The 19,443-nt window shown below is 52.2% G+C and overlaps 6 protein-coding genes across 6 annotated transcripts; 3 read left to right on the top strand and 3 right to left on the bottom strand.

Moving 5' to 3' along the window:
* The first annotated feature begins 572 nt into the window (after positions 1-572).
* Positions 573-3,322, top strand: CC1G_03020 (VTS1). Its single transcript, XM_001835880.2, has 5 exons — positions 573-1,099; positions 1,160-1,212; positions 1,263-1,326; positions 1,379-1,528; positions 1,581-3,322. The coding sequence occupies exons 1-5, from the start codon at positions 898-900 to the stop codon at positions 2,951-2,953; spliced, it is 1,842 nt and encodes a 613-aa protein (XP_001835932.2). The 5' UTR covers positions 573-897; the 3' UTR covers positions 2,954-3,322.
* A 686-nt stretch (positions 3,323-4,008) lies between these two features.
* On the bottom strand, positions 4,009-6,621 carry CC1G_03021 (hypothetical protein; the record flags this gene model as incomplete). The annotated part of the gene is made up of 13 exons (XM_001835881.1): positions 4,009-4,253; positions 4,312-4,437; positions 4,515-4,729; positions 4,789-4,859; positions 4,915-5,083; positions 5,142-5,170; positions 5,228-5,327; positions 5,386-5,432; positions 5,484-5,530; positions 5,580-5,609; positions 5,663-5,685; positions 5,741-5,834; positions 5,904-6,621. The coding sequence occupies 13 exons, from the start codon at positions 6,619-6,621 to the stop codon at positions 4,009-4,011; spliced, it is 1,914 nt and encodes a 637-aa protein (XP_001835933.1).
* A 748-nt stretch (positions 6,622-7,369) lies between these two features.
* CC1G_03022 (hypothetical protein) lies at positions 7,370-8,625 on the bottom strand (the record flags this gene model as incomplete). The annotated part of the gene is made up of 4 exons (XM_001835882.2): positions 7,370-7,582; positions 7,642-7,880; positions 7,941-8,016; positions 8,086-8,625. The coding sequence occupies 4 exons, from the start codon at positions 8,623-8,625 to the stop codon at positions 7,370-7,372; spliced, it is 1,068 nt and encodes a 355-aa protein (XP_001835934.2).
* A 433-nt stretch (positions 8,626-9,058) lies between these two features.
* On the top strand, positions 9,059-10,503 carry CC1G_03023 (hypothetical protein; the record flags this gene model as incomplete). The annotated part of the gene is made up of 6 exons (XM_001835883.2): positions 9,059-9,420; positions 9,501-9,675; positions 9,749-9,843; positions 9,889-9,998; positions 10,048-10,196; positions 10,261-10,503. Exons 1-6 carry the CDS (start codon positions 9,143-9,145, stop codon positions 10,501-10,503), a joined length of 1,050 nt encoding a protein of 349 aa, XP_001835935.2. The 5' UTR covers positions 9,059-9,142.
* Positions 10,504-11,105: 602 nt separating this feature from the next.
* On the top strand, positions 11,106-12,644 carry CC1G_03024 (hypothetical protein; the record flags this gene model as incomplete). Its single annotated transcript, XM_001835884.2, has 6 exons — positions 11,106-11,319; positions 11,370-11,461; positions 11,518-11,578; positions 11,634-11,749; positions 11,803-11,949; positions 12,003-12,644. The coding sequence occupies 6 exons, from the start codon at positions 11,106-11,108 to the stop codon at positions 12,642-12,644; spliced, it is 1,272 nt and encodes a 423-aa protein (XP_001835936.2).
* A 443-nt stretch (positions 12,645-13,087) lies between these two features.
* On the bottom strand, positions 13,088-18,252 carry CC1G_03025 (multidrug resistance protein 1; the record flags this gene model as incomplete). The annotated part of the gene is made up of 18 exons (XM_001835885.2): positions 13,088-13,460; positions 13,529-13,712; positions 13,765-14,078; positions 14,134-14,438; positions 14,501-14,850; positions 14,900-15,056; positions 15,112-15,140; positions 15,192-15,431; positions 15,484-15,915; positions 15,970-16,671; positions 16,729-16,812; positions 16,867-16,905; positions 16,958-17,172; positions 17,230-17,413; positions 17,475-17,648; positions 17,706-17,874; positions 17,924-17,996; positions 18,056-18,252. The coding sequence occupies 18 exons, from the start codon at positions 18,250-18,252 to the stop codon at positions 13,346-13,348; spliced, it is 3,963 nt and encodes a 1,320-aa protein (XP_001835937.1). The 3' UTR covers positions 13,088-13,345.
* Between the last annotated feature and the right edge of the window lie 1,191 nt (positions 18,253-19,443).

Here is a 19,443-nt window from a genome sequence, read left to right on the forward strand (position 1 = left end):
CTGGGATGGGCCTTGGGCAGTGTTCCTCAAAGAGATATACTTGGATACGTTGATCCCAGCCAAGTGCCTGGGTGACGTAGGGATTATAATTGCTTACTGTGGACTGGGGCCTACACAGGTACAGAGTTCCAGCCTCGATATTCCTTTGTAAGTTGACGCTACACGTCACACCGGAGGAGCAGTTTCCTCGTCCCTTGGACATCGGCGGCGCACAATAACAGACCGTTGATGTCGAATCTCCTTTGCATTCTGTGATGATGAATTGAAGGATCCTGTGCGTTGAGCGCAGAGCTTTTCTCCGAGTGATGGTATGGAGTGTCACACTTGGAGTGGGATTGGAGAGGAAAGAGACGAATCTCCCCTTGTGAAGTGAGACGAAAAATGGAAGAATAGTTGAGTAATGGCTCGAGGAAACATCATACAGAGTGTGATAAATTTCTGAGGAATTGTGGGAGAGAAACAAGGAAACGGAAATGGAGAGGACAAAAGGCGTGACAGCAAGTCACATGGGGTGGTCCATGAGCTGGCCGTGGGGTGGTTGTCAACCGCTTGAGCTTTTACTCTTTTGTAATCGCTGCTCATCCTCGCCGCTCCTTCCTCGTCGTGCTCGACGTCGACAAAGCCTTTTCTTCGCTAGACCGGCAGGCTCCGCTGGTCTTGTCTAGAACACTCGCAGAACCCAGTTGACGACCACAACCGCAATTTGCAACTCCCGCCGTCTACCGATCAGCTTGTTTCTAGCAACGTCCACCGACTCGACGTCAAGGACGCTTTTCTCCAACCAACTCAAACTCTTTTTCGACACAAAACGCTCGCCAACGACGAGCTCAGTCGCTTGTTGACCGATCGTCTCAAAACAGCAACCCATATTCTTTTATCTCTCTTCTTTTTTCCACAATGAGTCTTCGACCTCCTTCTACCAGCCCCAGCCCCTCTCCAGGGCCCCAAGATGCTAAAATCAGCGCCCGTCAGTCGATGGGCCCATCTGCGCGTGGAACGCCGACTCTGGCACCCGCTTCGCCTCGTCCTGGAGGACAGGGAAGCGCCAGACCCACCAGCGAGCTCTTGGGTAGCGGTTCAATGTTCCAAACACCCGAAGGTAAAATCAGCCGCTCTTCTGACAGTAGTTTCCTCCAGCTGACGACCTTTCTCACCGCAGCGGAGGCGCTTGATCAATGGTTTGAAAATCTGCAAAACTATGAAGCCACTCTGGTGCGTCCGCCTCAGAGATTATGACAATAATCTGTCTCATGCCCGCTTAGGAGGATATGGCTGCAGCTTCCCTCGACGTTAATTTCAAAGAAGAACTCAGCGCCATCGAGCAATGTGTGTAAACAGTCAACCACTCTCCCCCTGTGTCTGACATAGTCCGCCATAGGGTTCAAGGTTCTTTCTGAAGCAGAGCGCACAGCCGCTCTTTACAGTCTTCTTCAACATTCCACTCAAGTCCAAATCAGGTTCTTCATCACCGTCTTGCAGCAGATGGCGAGATCGGACCCGATGACCGCCCTGTTGAGCCCCGCTATGGGTGAGTGACTTTCCCCGTTGAGCGTCTGACGACGGCGCTGACAATCGAACAGGCTCCATGCAAAGTCAAATGGAGGCCAAGCTGGCCACCCTGAAGTCGCCTGGTCTCAAGTCGCCCCTTCCGGCTTCCCCGACTGCTCGCAACTTCAACCCCGGAAATCGTCAATCTTTGGCCTTGGATAACAATTCCAACTTCCTCTCCCCCGACTCTGCTGCCAACGCTAACTCCAACAACAACAATGATGCGGCAGCGACTCTTGCTCAACAGCGTGCGAAGCTCAAGGCCAGCAATGCGGCCCATCGCATTTCTGCCCCTGTTCTCGCTTCGAGCGGTTCTGATGCTCGTGCTTCTTGGGGTCCTTCTCAACTCAGCCAAGTCAGCGAACAACAAGGCCCGACCCAAGAGATCATCATCAACCCGTCCCGCCCCAAGAGCAGCGACTTCTCCGGCACTATTGCTTCACCTCGTCCTGGAGAGAGTAACCAGAGCGAGAGCTGGGCGAGCATGGTCTCCACTCCTCATCTGACCATGTTCCCCAAGCCGGCGGAACCACCCAAGGTTGAATCACACTGGTCCAGGAACCCTGCTCCTTCCGTTCCGAAGATGGGCGATCCCACTACCCGTCGTCGCAACAAGGTTAACAATGACGGCAATAACCAACCAGGATCAAATACTGGTGTCTACGACGATAACGGAAACCCGATTGGCGGACAAGGAGGCAACAACAGGAACGTCAGCGGAGGCTGGGGTTCTAGAAGCCCGGCGCTTTCTACCAACTCTTCGAACAGGTTCGGAGGAAACGACGACAACAACGGCATGAACGGATTGGGTATGCAAATGAACGGCTTTGGTGTTGGGCTAAGCAGCCCCACCCTCGGCATGGGTCTTCCTGGCCTGGGTGTACCACCGTTGAGTCCTTTCAACATGAACATGGGCATGTTGAGTGCCATGGGTATGACACCCGAGGCCCAGGCGCAGCTTCTTGCGGCGCAAATGGCCGCGACTGGCTTCGGCCAACCCAACTGGCTCGGTATGCAGCCCATGTCTGCTGGCTTGGGCAACCAACGACGCAACATGTCTGGAGGTCGATCCCCTGGATTGAAGAGTGCGTCCAGCGTTGGTAGCCGTGCCGACAGTGGAACCCCCAAGGCTGAAGAGGATGTCAACCCCGAGTTGCTGAACGACATCCCAGCTTGGTTGAGGAGCTTGCGCTTGCACAAGTATACTCCCAACTTTGAGGGTTGCACTTGGAAGGAGATGGTGGTTATGGATGAAGCCCAGTTGGAGGCGAAGGGTGTCGCTGCTTTGGGAGCTAGGAGGAAGATGCTGAAGACGTTCGAGATGGTCAGGAAGAAGATGGGAATTGAGGGTGGTCCACCTCCCAGCGCTCCTCCCAGCGCAGCTCCCTCCGTCAAGTCCCCTTAAATGTGGCGACTGTTGAACACCTTTGAAGAATTTCCCGGGTTCGTGGACCCTTATACCCTTTCCTGTATCTCTTCCTCTCTCTCGCATATGCCCTTCAAATTTACTTCTTCCGCGAAGAACGATATCTTTTCACCTTTTCCTGTTTGACTGGTTCCTCTGAAATCTTTCTCAACTTGATGGACGTTCATATGTATCGGCGGCGTAGGAAGGATGTATCGCGTCGGGAAACGCTTGATCACGATGACGATTTTCGAAATCTAGTAGTGACCTCTTTAATTTTCTCCCCTCAACTCTTCCTCGACCACCTTCGGTCACCCTTTTTTTTTTTCTCACTTCACCCTTCTCACCCCCTTTTCGGTCTGTGAAATTTACGATGTGATCACTAGTACGAATACTTGTAGTCTACTCCGTTTACTTTTTTTTAGTCTCTGGTCGTGTCGACGTCTGTGACTAGGGAACTTGCCATCGTGTCTCCATCCCCCCGGTGTAATTTATCTCGAAGACTACGTTTTTTCTGTTTCAATACGATATCTATGTATCATCAGACGTCTTACTCTTCGCAACGGTGCGATTTCAACGTGCTAACTACCAATTGTTAGAGTATGAGGGCTTACCGCAAGAACGTGCTATAAACCCAGAGCATGTGTCAACTCTCCTGCATTCCAACCCCGCTCTTGAAGATGGCGGTCCTTGAGTGGCTGCGGGGTTGTCTGTAACTATTGGCTTCCTGCTGGTAGGTGAGCGGTTTGAAAACCGTGTGAGCTGAATGAAAGAGCGAGGCACACAGCAACGATTCATCGGCAAGTTTCTTCAAGGAAAGTGAGGTATGTATATGCAGCTAGCAAAGCGCAAGGAACGAATGGTAATAACAAAACTAAGTGGTACTGGGGAGACCTCGGCGGGTCGACCCAGTCCATAAATTATCCAAGAAAAACGAAATTGGCGCACTTGGTGTCCACTCTTAACATCTACTCCAAGCCTCTCGGGACCCGATGGATGATACTGAAACCTTTATCTTCCTTCTCCCTTCAGTCCAACCCCCAACCCCCGAAAATTCAGGGTCTAGGAGGCTGTCCGGTAACGGTCTCCCACTCCGTCCCCTCTGGGACTTCCCAATCCCCATGGCATCCCCATTGCCAATCAGTATCCTTGATGATTTCCTTCTGAGCCTCAACAAAGGCTTCAACAGGGCACATTCCGTCCTTTTGCTCAGGGCAACCGCGGATACCGTGCAGAGGAGCCACACCATCGTTGATGATGACACGGATTTGCTCACCGGGAGTGGAGGTGCAGGAGAGGACTGTGTGTGTAGAGGAATTAGGAAATGAGCTGAGGGAAGATGGAGGGGAAGGACGTACGTTGGAACTGCACGTTGGTGGCGAAAGGCGCCAACTCGGCAACGCGGAACTTCCTGTTCTTCGGGATATGGGTGTAAGGCAGAGGTCCATCCTCCGCGAACGTAGTCAAGTTCAAGCCGGTGATAACTGTATGACACCGGTACCATCAGTGTCAAATCCCAGGACGGTGAAGCAGGTACGACAAAAAGGATTATGGGCCTTACCGTTGAGGACGACGACTTCGTGCGTGGCGTCAACATACAACGCGTGTCCGAGGGGGAAGGTGATATCGTTGTGGAGCGTCGAGTTGGTGCACGAGTTGTGCTCGGTGATGGGAGTCTTGGTGAGGCGGGCGACGAGTTCTTGAATCCAGCCAATGCTCTGGACGCGAGCGACAGGCGAACCAAAGGCAGAGCCGTACCAGAACAGGAGGTCAAGGCTACACAAGGTACGGTCAGCATCGCTGACACACCACGATAAATGACGAGGTCCGCTCACCCATAATCAAAGCCTTCCCACTCCTCTTCAGTAAACAACTCGCAGAACTTGGAGTAGCCCAGGGCAACAGTCTGCCATACAGTCCTCAGGACAGGGTACGCCAAAGAGACCAGCGAAAAATATTACCTCATAAGCACAAGTCTGCTGCATGATGTATACATCTTCAGTGGTAAGGTCAAAGCCCTTGATCTGTGCAGAGAGTCTCTCTTTCGCATCCTTCAAGTAAATCTCAGCCCAGCGTTTCATATACCAGACGCCCCTGGAAGCTTTGGATGGGACGTGCGCGTTGGGGCAGCTATTTGGGCAAGGCCAGTGAGCAACGTCGTCACTGGCAGGGATCCGTGATTACTTACGTATCATATGGTGCGAGGGTGTTGTTGAACTAGAGAGTAGAAGAGTTCGGGACGCGTACTTGTCACTGAACAGGTTCGAGACTCACGCCAATCTCTTCAATCATAATACTTTGCTGGTATTGTCCATCGAGTGGATATCCGAAGAAACCGATGGCAAAGTTGAGAGCGGACTTAAGCATGCGGTCCCTGTAGTTGTATATCATCAGGTAGGAATTCATATGAGTTTGAGACTGTGAAGACGCACTGCGACTCGGTGCGGAATACGGGAAGGGTATTGGTAGCGGTGAAGTTCTATGAACCAGGGTTAATTGTTTGGTGTGGATGGAGGTCACAAGAGCATACGTTAAGGAGGAAACCATATTTCATGCGGAGGGAGTAACCCAAGTCATCTGCAGGACAGTTAGAGCCTATCAAACTTCGGAGGGGAACGAAACTCACAAAGTTGCTTCCTTCCGAAAGGAGTCAAAACTGGGGTAAGGTCAGGGGCTGGTACCTGAGCTTCTCTATGTATAGGAACTAACCTTCTTCACCAAGTTTAAAGGTCCTGTGAGGCGTTTGTTATGTCAGAGACCTCGGGCCATGACGACGGTGCTACGTACCAGTCATTAAGGAAAGACAATTCTCCAGTAGCATCCCAAGACTGGGGGTTCTTGTGGATCTTGTTCGCGAATTTGGCGGGACCACCATACTCGGCTAGTGTTCATAGATGATGTCAATCACGAAGAACGGAATCCATCTGACTGACTGCTAAATTAAACTTACACCACCGGGTTGGGTATCTGGCACCATGTCGGTGCAAGAAGTGCAAGCCAGTGATTCTGCACGTCTCAGGCGGCTCCGGAGTCGAATCAAGGCCAAATCTTCCCTTCTCGACGCTGAACCACGGGGAGAGGTTACCCCAGTTTTGGAACAACTTGAAGTCCTTTGATTTCTGGTCTTTCGCGTGCGACTGTAGTTTGTTCGAGAAGCCTTCGGGTGCGATGAGCTGGTTGGAACATTGGCCGGATTGGTAAGGGTAGACTGGAGCGGTGGCGATGGCTGCTGGTTCTGCACCAGTGGGGGTTCCACCTGGGTAACCAACGTCCGAAGGGAACATTGAGGGGAAGGCGTTGGTGGGTTTGGTGGGAGGGAAGTGGTCGACTTGGGTGGAGCCAACGTACGGGGGTGCAAAGTTCGCCTCGTCGACTGGAGGCATATACAACGGTGCCGATGATTCGATGCCGTGTTTCTTCTGGAAACACGAAGGTCCACATAGGGCAAGCTGCATGACGATGCAGACGAGGGCTCCGGAGACGAAGGCAGCGAGAATGTAGGTTAGTTTGACGGGGCTGGCCTTGCGGACGCCTTGGGGACCGAGCCCCTTGAGCGACGGCTCTCCATGCGCGTCGTCGTAGGTGGGAGGAAGGAGGGCCTCCCGCTCTGCTCCTGAGGCGCCATATTGGTCGGTGTGGTCGACACCGTTGCTGAGGGACTTGGACATCGCGAAAAAGGGTCTCGCCGGACGACGAGAACGATGGTGACCGTGCCAGGCCAAGCCCCGCGCCCCCTACTTGAGCTAAATGACACGTGGGAAATAGCGTCTAAAGCGCCCGCCTTGGTCAGGGGCTGCACTTTCCTCTTTTTCTTCTACCACAGTCTGGTCGTTGTACGACGTGTCCGTAGCTTCAATAACTCGCTTTGAACGCCGATAACTTATTGATGAAAAAGGAGGTGGACGCTCACCCCCGTCCTACCGAGAATTTTCCCATCCGAAACTCGAGTGGATGGGTTGAATCGCCCACGTTCAATAACGTGAAGGCTAGTAACCTACGTTTTACCTCGGAACTTCCGGTTCTAGAGAGCCTCACGAACTCTCAGAGCTCCGAGTTCTGTGAGCTATGTCAGGCATAGGTTCGCCACGATGTCCTACTTCGAATCCTCAAGGATGTTATGGGTGTCAGGCTCTTGAGCACTGTGAACTATGGGCATCCCTCTTTTGATCCAGCATTGGCCCTTTCAGGGAGGAGAGAAGAGTCAAGGCCGGTATCTCGTCGGCCACGCTCCTTGGACTTGAATGATGCACTTCAGAGCATTGGAGTATATATCTGCTTTCCAACATTCATTCCTACACACCATCTCGGACGAGACATTCCGATTCCCTGTTTTCCATCGCAGGTTGCACGGGGGACCATGTGTGGATGGAATAGACAATTGTCAGTGAAGAGATAGATGCGAATACAGAGGAAGGGTCACAAGAATCCTCCACCCTTGCCACTGCTGAACCGACTCCCCAACCCTTTGGCCTCCTGTAACATCTGCTTCCGCTTCCCATCGTCCATAAGCCTGCCTCCAATCGCCATGTCTCGAGCGTGGTCCCAGATCACCGGTGGCTCCTCCGAGCCTTCCTTGGACGCAGTCGCAGCCGCATGTTGGTCCACCAACGCTCCACCTCGTTGTTTCTTCTACAGTCCTTCTGTGAGCACGCATCCACACCCGTACAGCAGAGAGACAAAGGACGAACCGTGTACTCCTCAACTCCCTTCCGGATACGCTCTTCTTCCTGCTTCCTCCTCTTCTTGTCCGGATCGTCATCAGCAGGTGCAGAATCTACCGCACGCCGCTTCTTCCCAGATACCTCATCCGCCAGTCGTTTCTGCCGCTCCGCAGGAGTTTCGGTCCATAGAGATGTATCCGTCGCTCGAGGTTCTGCTGTACTCTTGGAAAATTGACGGCCTTTCTTAAGTCTACTTGGGTCCAAATCTGGTCAGGGCGAATGTCAATCGTGTATTCTCTGGCGAGAAGGAACCAAATGGAACGCACTTCCGAGGAGGTCAGAATGGGATGGCGGGACCAACATCCATTCCTCTCGTTTGGGCGCTTTGGGTTTACTTGCTTCCTAGAAGTCATGTTCGAGGAAGGTGCTGTAAGCTTCCTAAAGCAGCAATAGCGATTAGCAGGTGCGTACCTCGAGTTGCTTTCTCCGTCGTTCCTCACGCTCAATAAATTCCTGCACCGCGCTCGACTCCTGGTGCTTCATACCAGCAGGCAGCGGTTTCGGTCCCACATCGTCATCGGAGTCGTCATCTGGGTTCTGAACTTGGGAGTACGTCTTGGGGTCGTAGGTGGGAGCGTAGGTGGGGAAGGAGGGGCCGATCACGCGTTTGCCTGGGTTGGAGGGGCCTGGGGAAGGTGAAGGACGTGACGGCCCTGCAACTGGACCTATCGAAGGACCGATGTCGTCCCCTGAGTCCTCTTCTGCATCATCTTCCTTCTTCCTGCTCAGCAAATGAGCTGGGATTGCAGGTCCTATTCCGACTGCAGCACCCTCCTGCTCCTTCTCTCTCTCGTCGTTGTCGTCTTTCTTCTGAACAAGTGACAGTGGTATCTGCGGTCCTATAGACGGAGGTAAGGAAGACCCAACGTCATCGTCGCTTTCTTCTTCGTCTTTTCGACTCTCGAATTGGTTTTGGAGGTGTGGGGGTAGCTGAGGGCCGATGTTGGCCATGGTGGTTTGAATTTAAGCGCCGTGACGCGGTTGGTCACCGCCATCAAGCCATCAGATGTGCAAATCCCCGATTGGCTGGATTTGAGTTGCCGACGGATGTATCCGGATTGCCGAATGGAGTCTCTCCTCGGCGTTCGCTCAGAGCAGAGCCCCTATTTTCATTCGATCTTCCTCTCCTCGTTCGTATGATGTCCATCGACTCGGCGCTGTTCAAGAATCATGATATATCTTCAACACGAGATGGATCCATGAGGGACGGATCGGGCTCAGGTGACGGCGTCGACCACGGCATCGTAATTGGCAAAGCATCTTGGGAGTCACGGTCACCGCCCAAGATGTCATAAAAGGGTATTCCCCAAGGCCGGCCGTAGTAAATCTAATTACCGCCCCCCTTTTCGTATTACTCGGTGCAACAGACACCCAATTCACTCGCGATCTCTACCGCTACTACCACGACCACTCCCACCGCTTTGCTCTGGGACTCGGAATCGACAGTACTCGAACTAAGACTTGTAGGATGGCCGCCAACCTCGTCAACGGAAATACAGCAACTGGTAGCCCTAATCCCAGTGGATCAACAACACCAGTGACTCCAGTTCCAGATTCCGTCTTTGATGACTCTGTCGTGTCTCATCGGTTTGCTGGGCATATCGGGTTCTTGACGAAAGCGCAGACAGAGGCGTTTGAAGCGTTCAAGGAGTTGTTGGTTCAAGAAGGGCTTTACCGGCCTTCTGTGTTATCGGAGGATGGGAAGAGCGTAGTTGAACCTGCTTCGCATGACGACCCTACCGTACTGTGCGTCTTTCTCTTTCTCCTCTCAGATATGCGGTGCTCTGGTCGTTCGGCTATCGAGTCTAACTCGGTAATTGCTACAGACGATTCCTACGAGCACGGAGCTTCCAACCGCCAGAGGCTCTAGCACAATTCAAGCGCGCAGAGGAATGGAGGAAGGAACAAGACGTAGACAACCTATTCGCGACGGGGTTCACAGCAGAAGAACTGGAGACTGCCCGCCGGTTCTATCCACGGTGGACTGGACGAAGAGATAAAGTGGGCATCAGAGTTGTCTTGTCTCTGGGGGTCTAGGTCTAATAACTCAATACCCATCTCTCGCCCAATCCAGCAAGGACTACCGTTATATGTGTATCGGATTGCGGCTCTAGAATCCATGCAGAAGGAGTTGGATGCCGTTCCTTCTAAGCGAAGGTATCAACGGATGTACGTATTTCTCAATTCTCATGCGTCAAGCTAACGGGTTGGTAGTGTCATCCTATACGAGATGATGGTCCGCTTTATGTTTGGATTGTGCTCTCATCTCCCTCACCCAACATCCCCACATCCTATCTCATGCACGACCAATATCATAGATCTAGGTATGCTCCGTTTCTCTTGGGTTTCAAGTGTACTGACCAGCACGTATAGGCGATGCCAGTTTCACATCGATGTTTAGATTAAGAGGCCACTTTCAAGAAGCATCTAGGCTTGCAACGCCATACTACCCTGAAACGCTAGGAACTATCATCGTCGTCAATGCTCCGTCCTACTTTCCTACAATCTGGTCTTGGATCAAGGTACATTCATCTCACCTCTTGCAGCCTGCCAAACCTCCAACACTGAGGGATCCTCCCTTCATAGGGCTGGTTCGATGAAGGAACTCGGCGCAAGATCCACGTCCTCGGTAAAGACGCAGCACCTACGCTAACAGAACTAATACACGCGAAAGATTTACCCAAGATTTATGGAGGAGAGTTGGAGTGGACGTTTTTCGATCAGCCGAATTTGGATGAAGATGCAAAGGCTGTATTGCCTGATGGTTTCCCGGAGGGAGTGGCTAGCTTTAAAGATGGGAACGTTATAAGGCCCGGGGAGTCGCAGTAGGTAGACTGACAATAGATCTAAATTGTTTCGAGGTGCGTCTTCCGAGGGACTGGGAGCGTACCTTGTTGAGCTAAATTCTCGAGTCGACACCCCGCTTCGTGAGATGCTCCTTGAAGCAGTCCCAAACACCATCCAAGAGCGAATTTATCGGGTGTGCATCCGCGAGGCGTTCGTTGCCGTTGTGCACCAATGGCCAATCACAACACCAATAGAAGAAAGGACATGCATCGGGCACGAGGCGAAGCTTCTTGAGAGATAGAGTCGCCGCCTTTTGCCCTCGGTGCGGTGTCGTATACTAGGTGCCATCCCCCAAAGCAATGGCAGGATTCGAGCCAGCTTGTATTGCACCAATGTCTCGAGAATAGCCGGTCTTCAGTGGTCTAGCGTTGCTCCATTGTTCAGTATGTCCATTAGAGCAGTGCCCGTGTGTTCATACCCCACCCAATCGTGATCACAGTCGTTAATAGAAAAGGACCTGAACATGCTCTCGACACGAGGCGCAAGTCGAGGATTGGTTCCTTTAAAAATCGGGGTTTGCTGGGAGTGTGCTGAAAGCAATCTTTACGCGATCGCATTCACATAGGCACAAGTAGATGGTCAGAATGACCTCTCGAATGTCGACGGTCGGTTCGTTGTTGGCGACGACAGGGATTGGGAAAGCGGACTTTGGGAGTGTTTCGGCAGAGGGTGAGATCAGAGGGTTGGCAGACCACGTGGCCAATCCACCGCCAACCAATCTCTCTTTCCTCCAACCTACTCCAACCCGCTACAAGATGTCCGTCTCCCTCAATCCTCCTAACACCCTGGGCTTCAGAAGTATGTATTCAAAATTCACAATTCACTATTCATTTCTCAACTCGTTGCAGGACCTTTGACCCAGCTCGTCAAGCGTTCCCTGACCATTACCAACCACAATGCCCAACCAATCGCCTTCAAGGTCAAAACCACAGCTCCAAAGGTACATTCCCCCGAATTTCCGACCCCAGCGCTCCCATTAACGGCAAGTAACCACAGTTGTACTGCGTACGACCCAATTCTGGACGAGTTGAGCCCGGGGAGAGTCTGGAGGTTGCTGGTGCGTCATCACAATAGCCGCTCAGAGGGTCGAGTGCTGACCGACCGTGTTGCAGTTATGCTCCAAGCTATGAAGGAAGAGCCACCCCTCAACACAAAATGCAAAGACAAGTTCCTCATCCAGAGCACTATCATCACTCAGGACAAGGAAACCATGGCTCTCCAGGACATCGTGCGTGTTCCCCAAACAATAGCGGACAGGCTGGCTGACTGACTCTTTCACAGTGGGCAAATACCGATGCAAATGAAGAAGGCAAAGTGTATCAGCAGAAACTACGTGTAGCATATCTACCGCCGGAGGGCCAGACCCTTGAGGAAGAAGACGAAACTGCGCACGCGAACCAATCGTCCTTTATCAACCCCAGCGATGTCGTAAGTCATTCATTCATTTTACCTATTCATTTTCTCAAACTATCTCTTTCCAGACGTTCGACACTGTCCGCCAGCAACCCCCCGCCAACGGTCACCAGCCTATTCCCCCCTTTGCTGCTCCTCCGCCGCCCCAAGAACCGCCTCGACCCTCGACCCCACCGGCTGTCGACTATTCGGTTGCACGCGAGGAATCACAGGACCACACCCAGCCTCAATTCAACAACATTCCGGTTGTCAACGAGCCATCCCACCGTGCACCCACACCTCCGCCCGCCGTGCCCCAAGTCGCTGCTGTCCCTCCTCCGCAACCCCCTGTCCAGGTCGAGCATGCGCCACAACCGGTTCGGGCGGCGGCCCCCGTTCCTGTCCCTCCCCCTGCTCCCGCCCGTGCACCCTCTCCGGTCATCATCACCCAAGAAAACCCCATCAACGAGCAACTGGTTGTGGAGAACGAGGAGCTACGGGGTCAGATCGAGAGCCTGAAGCACGAATTGGCATTGCAAAGGGCCGAGAACCAGGAGGCTCAGCAAGCCGTTTCCGAGCTCCGAAGACGAAGACGCTCCTCCATTGGCGACAGTGGGTCGGACGTCCGCACCGCGGTCGACGAGCCTAACATCCACCAAGACGGTGTACCACTGAACGTGGTCGTCCTCATCTCCTTCACCGTCTTCTTCATGACGTACATCTTCTTCTAACCTGTCCACTCTTTTCGTCTTCACTGTCCTTTGCTACTCGCGCGGTCCAATCATTCATCCCGGCTTCTGTCCACTTTTTACGACCTGCGATTTTTCTTCTTTCTCGTTTCCACCTCTTTGTTTACCCTAACCTTTTATCTCGGTTTCGATGGTGTGGCTGGCTTCCTATTGTTCACTACCGTGTTTTAGTACTACGACGACTTCCTTCACGACACTAAAAGTAAAGGACAGTTTCTTAGATAAATATATTTATTCTCCTAGTATGCTCCACTATGATATTACTTGCTTATAGCCCCTCAGTTCAGATGGAGAGCCCGTGCGTTCAGATGGAGAGCCCGTGCGTCAGTTTAATTGGAGGACAATGAGGACGTACTTGGTTGTTTGCCCCATCTGTGGCATATCCTGCTTTACAAAAGCAGCACACCATCTGACCTTTCACTTCATTTCGTCTAATCCTTTTATTAACAACGATGTTCATGATTAAGCAAATGGGTATGCAAGCACGAGAGCGTGACTAGTAATGATGATATATGTAAATAGACAAGAAAAAACGAACGAGAGATGGGTCCGACAATACTTTAACTAGATCATTATATGCATGGCGGAAAATATAACCAACAGGTTGCAATGGGGCGAAGGTCGAAACGATGATAAAGATATTCCCTTTTTCGATGCTTGTACAAAACGAGTCAAGAAGCGGTCTAATCGTTCGTGCTGAGTGCTTGAAGCTGGACATATTCGTAGTAGTCTCCTCGTTTAGCGATGAGTTGGTCATGAGTGCCAGATTCGCTGACACGGCCTTCTTTGACAAAGTAACTATAGATCACACAACGAGGTCAGTCATGCCGGAGGGTTACTGCGACTGATCATTAAAGAATACTCACATGCAATCGGCGTTTTGGATGGTGGATAATCTATGGGCAATAGCAATCGTCGTTCGTCCACGAGAAGCTTGGTCAAGCGCGGCTTGCACAACCTTCTCAGAGTTGGAATCCAATGCAGAGGTGGCCTCGTCTAGAAGGAGGACCTTGGGATTGCGAAGCAGGGCACGAGCGATGGCAATGCGTTCTAGGTAACCGACATGAGCATCATGTTTCGGGAGAAGATGAGATCCACTCACGTTTCTGGCCACCGGAGAGTTGGGATCCCTTGCCTCCGACTTCAGTATCAAAGCCTTGAGGCAAGCTCTTAATGAAATCGAGAATATTGGCGTCACGGCAGGCTTGTTCAATCTCTTCCTGGGTAACCTCGGATTCCGGCTTGATGGCACCCAACAGGATGTTGAAACGAACGGTACCAGCGTAGAGGGTAGGCTCCTGAGACACGAGCGCGATCTGCTTGCGGTACTCCTGCACGTTAAGGTCCGTAATCTTTTCACCGTCGAGATAAATCTCTCCAGCGAGCGGGTCGTAGAACCGTTCAATCAGTTGGATGCTGCAACGAGGTCGATCAGACAGGTGCTGCGGAACGGTTAGGAAAGATCGCTTACACAGTACTCTTGCCAGATCCACTAGCTCCGACCAAGGCGATATAGGTACCAGGTTGCACCTCGAACGAGAAATCGCGCAAGACGCGGACACCGGGGCGAGTGGGGTACCTAAAGTGCACGTTCTCGAAGCGAAGGTGTCCCTTGACGTTCTCAGGGTTGACCTTCTTGCCAGCTTCAGACTCTGCGTCGATATCTGGGATAGAGTCCAAGAGCTTGATGATGTCGGATCCTGCACCCTTGGCGGAGGAAACATCGGGCACGAAGGAGAACACGTTTCCGGCTTGCATGGCACCGAAGGTGGTGGCCTAAAAACGATCGTTAGCAAAGCCATTCGCCTACATATGTAGGGAAAAAAGGACACGCGTACCATGAGACCAACGAAGAACTGGAATGTTGAAGCTTGCCCGCTGGCAACCTGTCGTGAACCGAACCAGAAGACGAGGGCAATGACGAAGAAGACGGTGCACTGAGAGATGGAGTAGAGACCCTGACTCCAGATGGAAGTGCGGTTGGACTTTCGCAAGGGCTTCTCGAGAGACTCGCTGTAGAGGCGCAAGCAATCATCTTCACGGGTGAGGGCCGCGACGGTGCGAATGGAACCAGCAGCTTCGCAGGCGAGTTGGGCAGATTCTTCGTGGGCCTTCTTGTTGGCCTGGTCCTTGAGGACGACGACACGGAGACGGATGTAGCCGGGAGAGACCAGGACGGGGATGCAAGCTTCGCTGAGGTCAGTAACAATAAGATCAACAAGCGTGGCAACACATACCAATTCCAACCAAAGCGATCTTCCAGCTGAAAACGAGACCAAGGACTGCACCAGTGATGAGAGTCGAGATTGCCTGGACAATGGCACCGAGAGTGACACCAGCGAGACCGTTGACCTTCTGGGGATTGTCACTGAGTTTAGCGGTGAGGCTTCCAGTCTAACGAGGCGTCAGTCTCATGGAGTACAGCGATGAGACCAAACCAAAAACTTACACTGTTCTCATCCTTGTCAAAGTATTCGACTAAAGAAGACGTCAGCCACGGAGCCAGGCTAAACGACGGTAATTACGCACTGTCTTGTCGCAGAATAGCCTTGAAGCTGAGGCTTCGGAGGCGAGCGGTCAAAGCGGCGGCGCAAGCAGAGAAGAGGTAGTTGGAACCGCAAATGGCGATGGTCGAGATGATAGCGATGATGAAGAACCAGAGACCGTTCCGCTCGCCAGCTCGCATGATGTCGTCGTCGTTGGTCAAAGAGAAACCTTCGATACCCTTGGCGAAAACGATACCATATGCGGGGTAGACCATACCGACGACTGGTGGACATCAGCGATTGCTCTTTTCCACATTCAAAAAAGGAAAACTCACTGATGGCGGAGAGGGAAGCAAAGCAATACTTCTTCCACTGGTCGCGGACAAGCAGACCCATGCGCTTGAAGAGATAGAACAAGCCGTGGTCGTCCTTCTTCTCCTTCTCGGCCCGCTCCTGGTTGCGCTTCTCCATGATTTCGCTAGCAATGGAACGACCAGTGTTGCGGCGACCAAGGGGCATTTCCTCCCGAGCGGCCTTCTCCATATCGGTTTCGTCGCCATCGGGTTCAGAGCCTTCGGGAGCATCTTCGCTGGGACCGGATGATTCTCTCAACTTCTGAGCCTGGACCAAACGAGCGTAGGCACCATCGAGAGCCAAGAGTTCGTTGTGCGTGCCGGATTCGAGAACTCGTCCATCACCCATGACATAAATGACATCGGCATCCTTAATGGTAGACAAACGATGGGCAATGGTGATGGTGGTACGGCCTGTATTTGCGGTCAGTGAAACTGGACATAGACAGTCGAGTTAAAAGAACCCACCGGCTGCAGCCTTGTCGAGGGCATCCTGGACGATTCCTTCAGACTGGGTATCGAGTGCGCTAGTAGCCTCATCCAACAACAAGATGCTAGGGTCGGAAACGATGGCTCGGGCAATGGCAATACGCTGCTTCTGTCCACCGGAAAGCAAGAATCCACGCTCTCCGACCATAGTGTCGTATCCGTTCGGCAACTTGCTGATAAATCCATCCGCATTGGCCTTGATGCAAGCCTCCTTGATAAGCGCCATCTTCTCCTCATCAGACTTGTGTTCATGAGGGGTGTTGATAAGACCATGTGCGACGTTCTCCTTGATGGTCGTGGCGAAGAGGGTAGGTTCCTGAGAGACGAGTCCGATTTGGGAACGGAGCCACTTGAGGTTGAGGTCTTTGAGATCGATACCGTCAAGTTTGACAACACCGGATGTGGGGTCGTAGAATCGCTCCACCAACGACACGATCGTCGACTTTCCGGATCCAGAGGCGCCGACCAACGCGGCGGTCTTTCCGGCCTTAAAAGTGAGGGTGAGGTCCTTGGTGACCTGGACGGAAGGACGGGAAGGATAGCTGAAGTTGACATTCTCCAAAGTGATTTCACCCTTCACGGACTCGGGCTTGAGACCACCAGGATTGGCAGAATCGATGTCGGGGACACGGTCAATGGTGTGGTACAATTTGGCGGCAGCTCCGATACCATGAGTGATGGCTGAAAATAACAAGGATGTCAGCGGGTGCCGCGGACTTTTAGGAAAAGGCGTCATACCTTGCATCTCCGGCGCCAACATCGCAAGTGAGAAGGAACCAATCAAGATGGCGAAGATGACGTTGATGACCTTTGCGGCATCAGCTGTTAATGCAGTTCAGACGGGTTGTTGAGTAAGAATGCAAGGAGAGAGCGTACCATGACCGGCGATGATGAGCTTGGTACCAAACCAGAAAGCTAGAAGGCAAGGGTTAGCCATGTCAAGCGATGCCAAAGGTTGTGTGCGCACCCAGAGCATATCCGGAGTAAATTACGAAAAAGAACACAGCCAATCCTCCACCGTGCCAAACAGCGGCCTTCATATCAACATTAAGGGACTGGTCGACGTGGACATTGTACAAATCGGAAAGGATCTTCTGAGTTCCGAAGGCTTGAGCAGTTCTAATGGTTGAGATAACTTCCTCGGCCATAGTTCCTCCATTAGCAACATGCTTGAGTGACAGTCTAAACTCAAGGTTGAGCAACCAAATGGTTGAAATGGAAGGTAAACGGTGGACATACTGCATGTACTTTGAGACAAACTTGTTCATCACACCACCGGCGATAGCGATACACGGCAGCATGGCAGACATAGCAAGGGCCAGTCGCCATGATCGAGCGTAGGCGAGAATGAAACCGCAGAAGAATGCTCCCAAGAAGTTAACGACCAACGCGACTTTCTCAGAGATACCTTGCTGGACAAGATCTGTCGATAGAAGCAAATGCATTAGCAACGAAACCGAGTTACTGTCAACTGTAGGGCTTACGGGTATCCGTTTGAATGCGAGTCGCTACTTCTCCCGCTCCGACGTTGTCGAAGAAGGCGATGTCCTGGCGAAGGATAGCTTGCAGGTACTTCTCACGAATCCTTCGAGCATTGACCTCGCCGGTGTAGACCCAAATGTACATGTAAGTGTAAGTGCACACGAACATGCCGATACCTGAAAATAAGCCGTGGAGTTATTAATGGAGACTGATCGCCGGAGACGACGACATACCGATATAGACCAGGTAGCTCGCATTGTTGGCGGCTGCACGCTTGAAACTTTCAGCGGCAGCAGGAAGTCCTGCAATGGCCGTCTGATTCCCCTGCTGTGCCTCTAGTGCAACGTTACCGAAAATGACGAATTCTTGTGTCAGATTGCCGAACAGCAATGACATTAATGGCTAGTAACCGTCAGCGCAAACATCCTGGTTCAAGCAAACCTCTACGCACCTGTGCAGCGCCCGCCGCTGCGGATGCGATGAGACCGATAATATCTATGAAGATTTCAAACTTGGTCGAGAACCTTTGAGAGTGGGTTTGAGTGTCAGCGTTCAGATGGATGCTCCCAGAATAGCTGCGTACCGGAAGAGCTGGAAGAAGGTGATGGGCGGTATTTCAGGCTCTGCTGGCTTGACCTCTGTCTTGGAGTCGGCCGCATCGTCGTCTGGCTTTTCCTTCAGTTCTGGTGTCTGAGGTGGGGTAGACTCCTTCTTGGTGAACCAGCCCTTGGAACCCTTGCGGGTTTTTTCCGAATCGTCCGCGCTACTTGGCCTGGACATGGCTGTAGAAAGCCGTGTGCGCTAGACCTGTGGTATCGATAATTAAAGGAAAAGGAAAGGAGTGTGGTGGAAACACCTGTCACGAAAGAGCGGCGGGGCAAAGAGTCAAAGTCCAACACCGCTATATATATACTTGGCGCATTCAATTCAATCATTTCGGGTTAGGGTTTTCGGGACATTGACCCGCTCCAGGCGTAATCCACTTGACAAATGCACCCGCTCCGAAATCTAATCTAATCTCGTTTTCCGAGTCATCGTCATCGCCTCCGACCACGCTTCCGTCGAAACTTATCGAATCTTCGGCTCGCTCCATCTCTTGTTCCTGCACTTTGAATCACTTGGCTGAGGCATTTCTCATTCAAATTGGCGGAAACCAAGGCTAACCAAGGTCCTCTCTTGCTGACTCGAAATGATTTTCCCGGGACCGCCTCATCATAGACGTGGTTGCCAACATGTGCTTGCAGGTCCTGAACATGGGAACAATCGACCAAGGTTGGAAAGGTGATAAAGGCGCCCAACCTTTCCAATGTGTTGCTGCGGGTAGACCCTCCTCCCCATGCGCAGTTCGCGTGGGCCTTCGCCAGCCCACCAGGCGTATTGACCAAGACCCACGATCAGTCGCTTCGCTTCAAGACCACCCAAAATATGGGTGAGTCTATCGGTACGCAGTCTCTCCGGCTTACGTGTCTTCCGGCAAACAAGGCATCGACGCTGCGGCTGCGTATTTTCTATTGGTGTTATATGTTCTGCAGATGGGTATCAGCTTGCATTTGGCGGCTGTAGTCCCGGAGCGGGGTGAGTAGCAGTATGTTTATGGTTCGATTTCAATCCAGAAGTACTACAGACTCGGTATCAATCTTCCGATTGGACGCACTAGACCAATGGTCTGCCCCTAGCAGCCTTATCAGTCAGCCTCTGGGATCCCAAGGACCTAGTAAGTACTTACATCGACTAGGGCTCATACTGGCATTGGTCTATGGCGTTCGATCTGACTGGCTCGTAGTGTTCAATTAGATGTGCTTCGGAATTTAGGATGGCAGGGGAAGTACAAGCCTCCACCTATCATCTTCTGTAACCGAGCATCACGGGTCGGATATTCAACCCTTCGAAAGGGAGGGGAAACGTCTTCCCGACTTTTTTCAAATCTCGCTGACCGTGCAGAGCGAGAAATCTCCCTCTGACCGAGGCCCG

This window comes from Coprinopsis cinerea (genome assembly GCF_000182895.1).
Source record: "Coprinopsis cinerea okayama7#130 chromosome 8 map unlocalized cont3.8, whole genome shotgun sequence".
Taxonomy (NCBI): domain Eukaryota; kingdom Fungi; phylum Basidiomycota; class Agaricomycetes; order Agaricales; family Psathyrellaceae; genus Coprinopsis; species Coprinopsis cinerea.

What these genes read in the sequence shown, in the direction of transcription:
- CC1G_03020 (XM_001835880.2), top strand. Translation starts at nt 898, where the DNA reads ATGAGTCTTCGACCTCCTTCTACCAGCCCCAGCCCCTCTCCAGGGCCC. An exon ending in AAAACTATGAAGCCACTCTG is followed by an intron (nt 1,213 to 1,262) that starts GTGCGTCCGCCT and finishes ATGCCCGCTTAG; the next exon opens with GAGGATATGGCTGCAGCTTC. An exon ending in CCTGTTGAGCCCCGCTATGG is followed by an intron (nt 1,529 to 1,580) that starts GTGAGTGACTTT and finishes ACAATCGAACAG; the next exon opens with GCTCCATGCAAAGTCAAATG.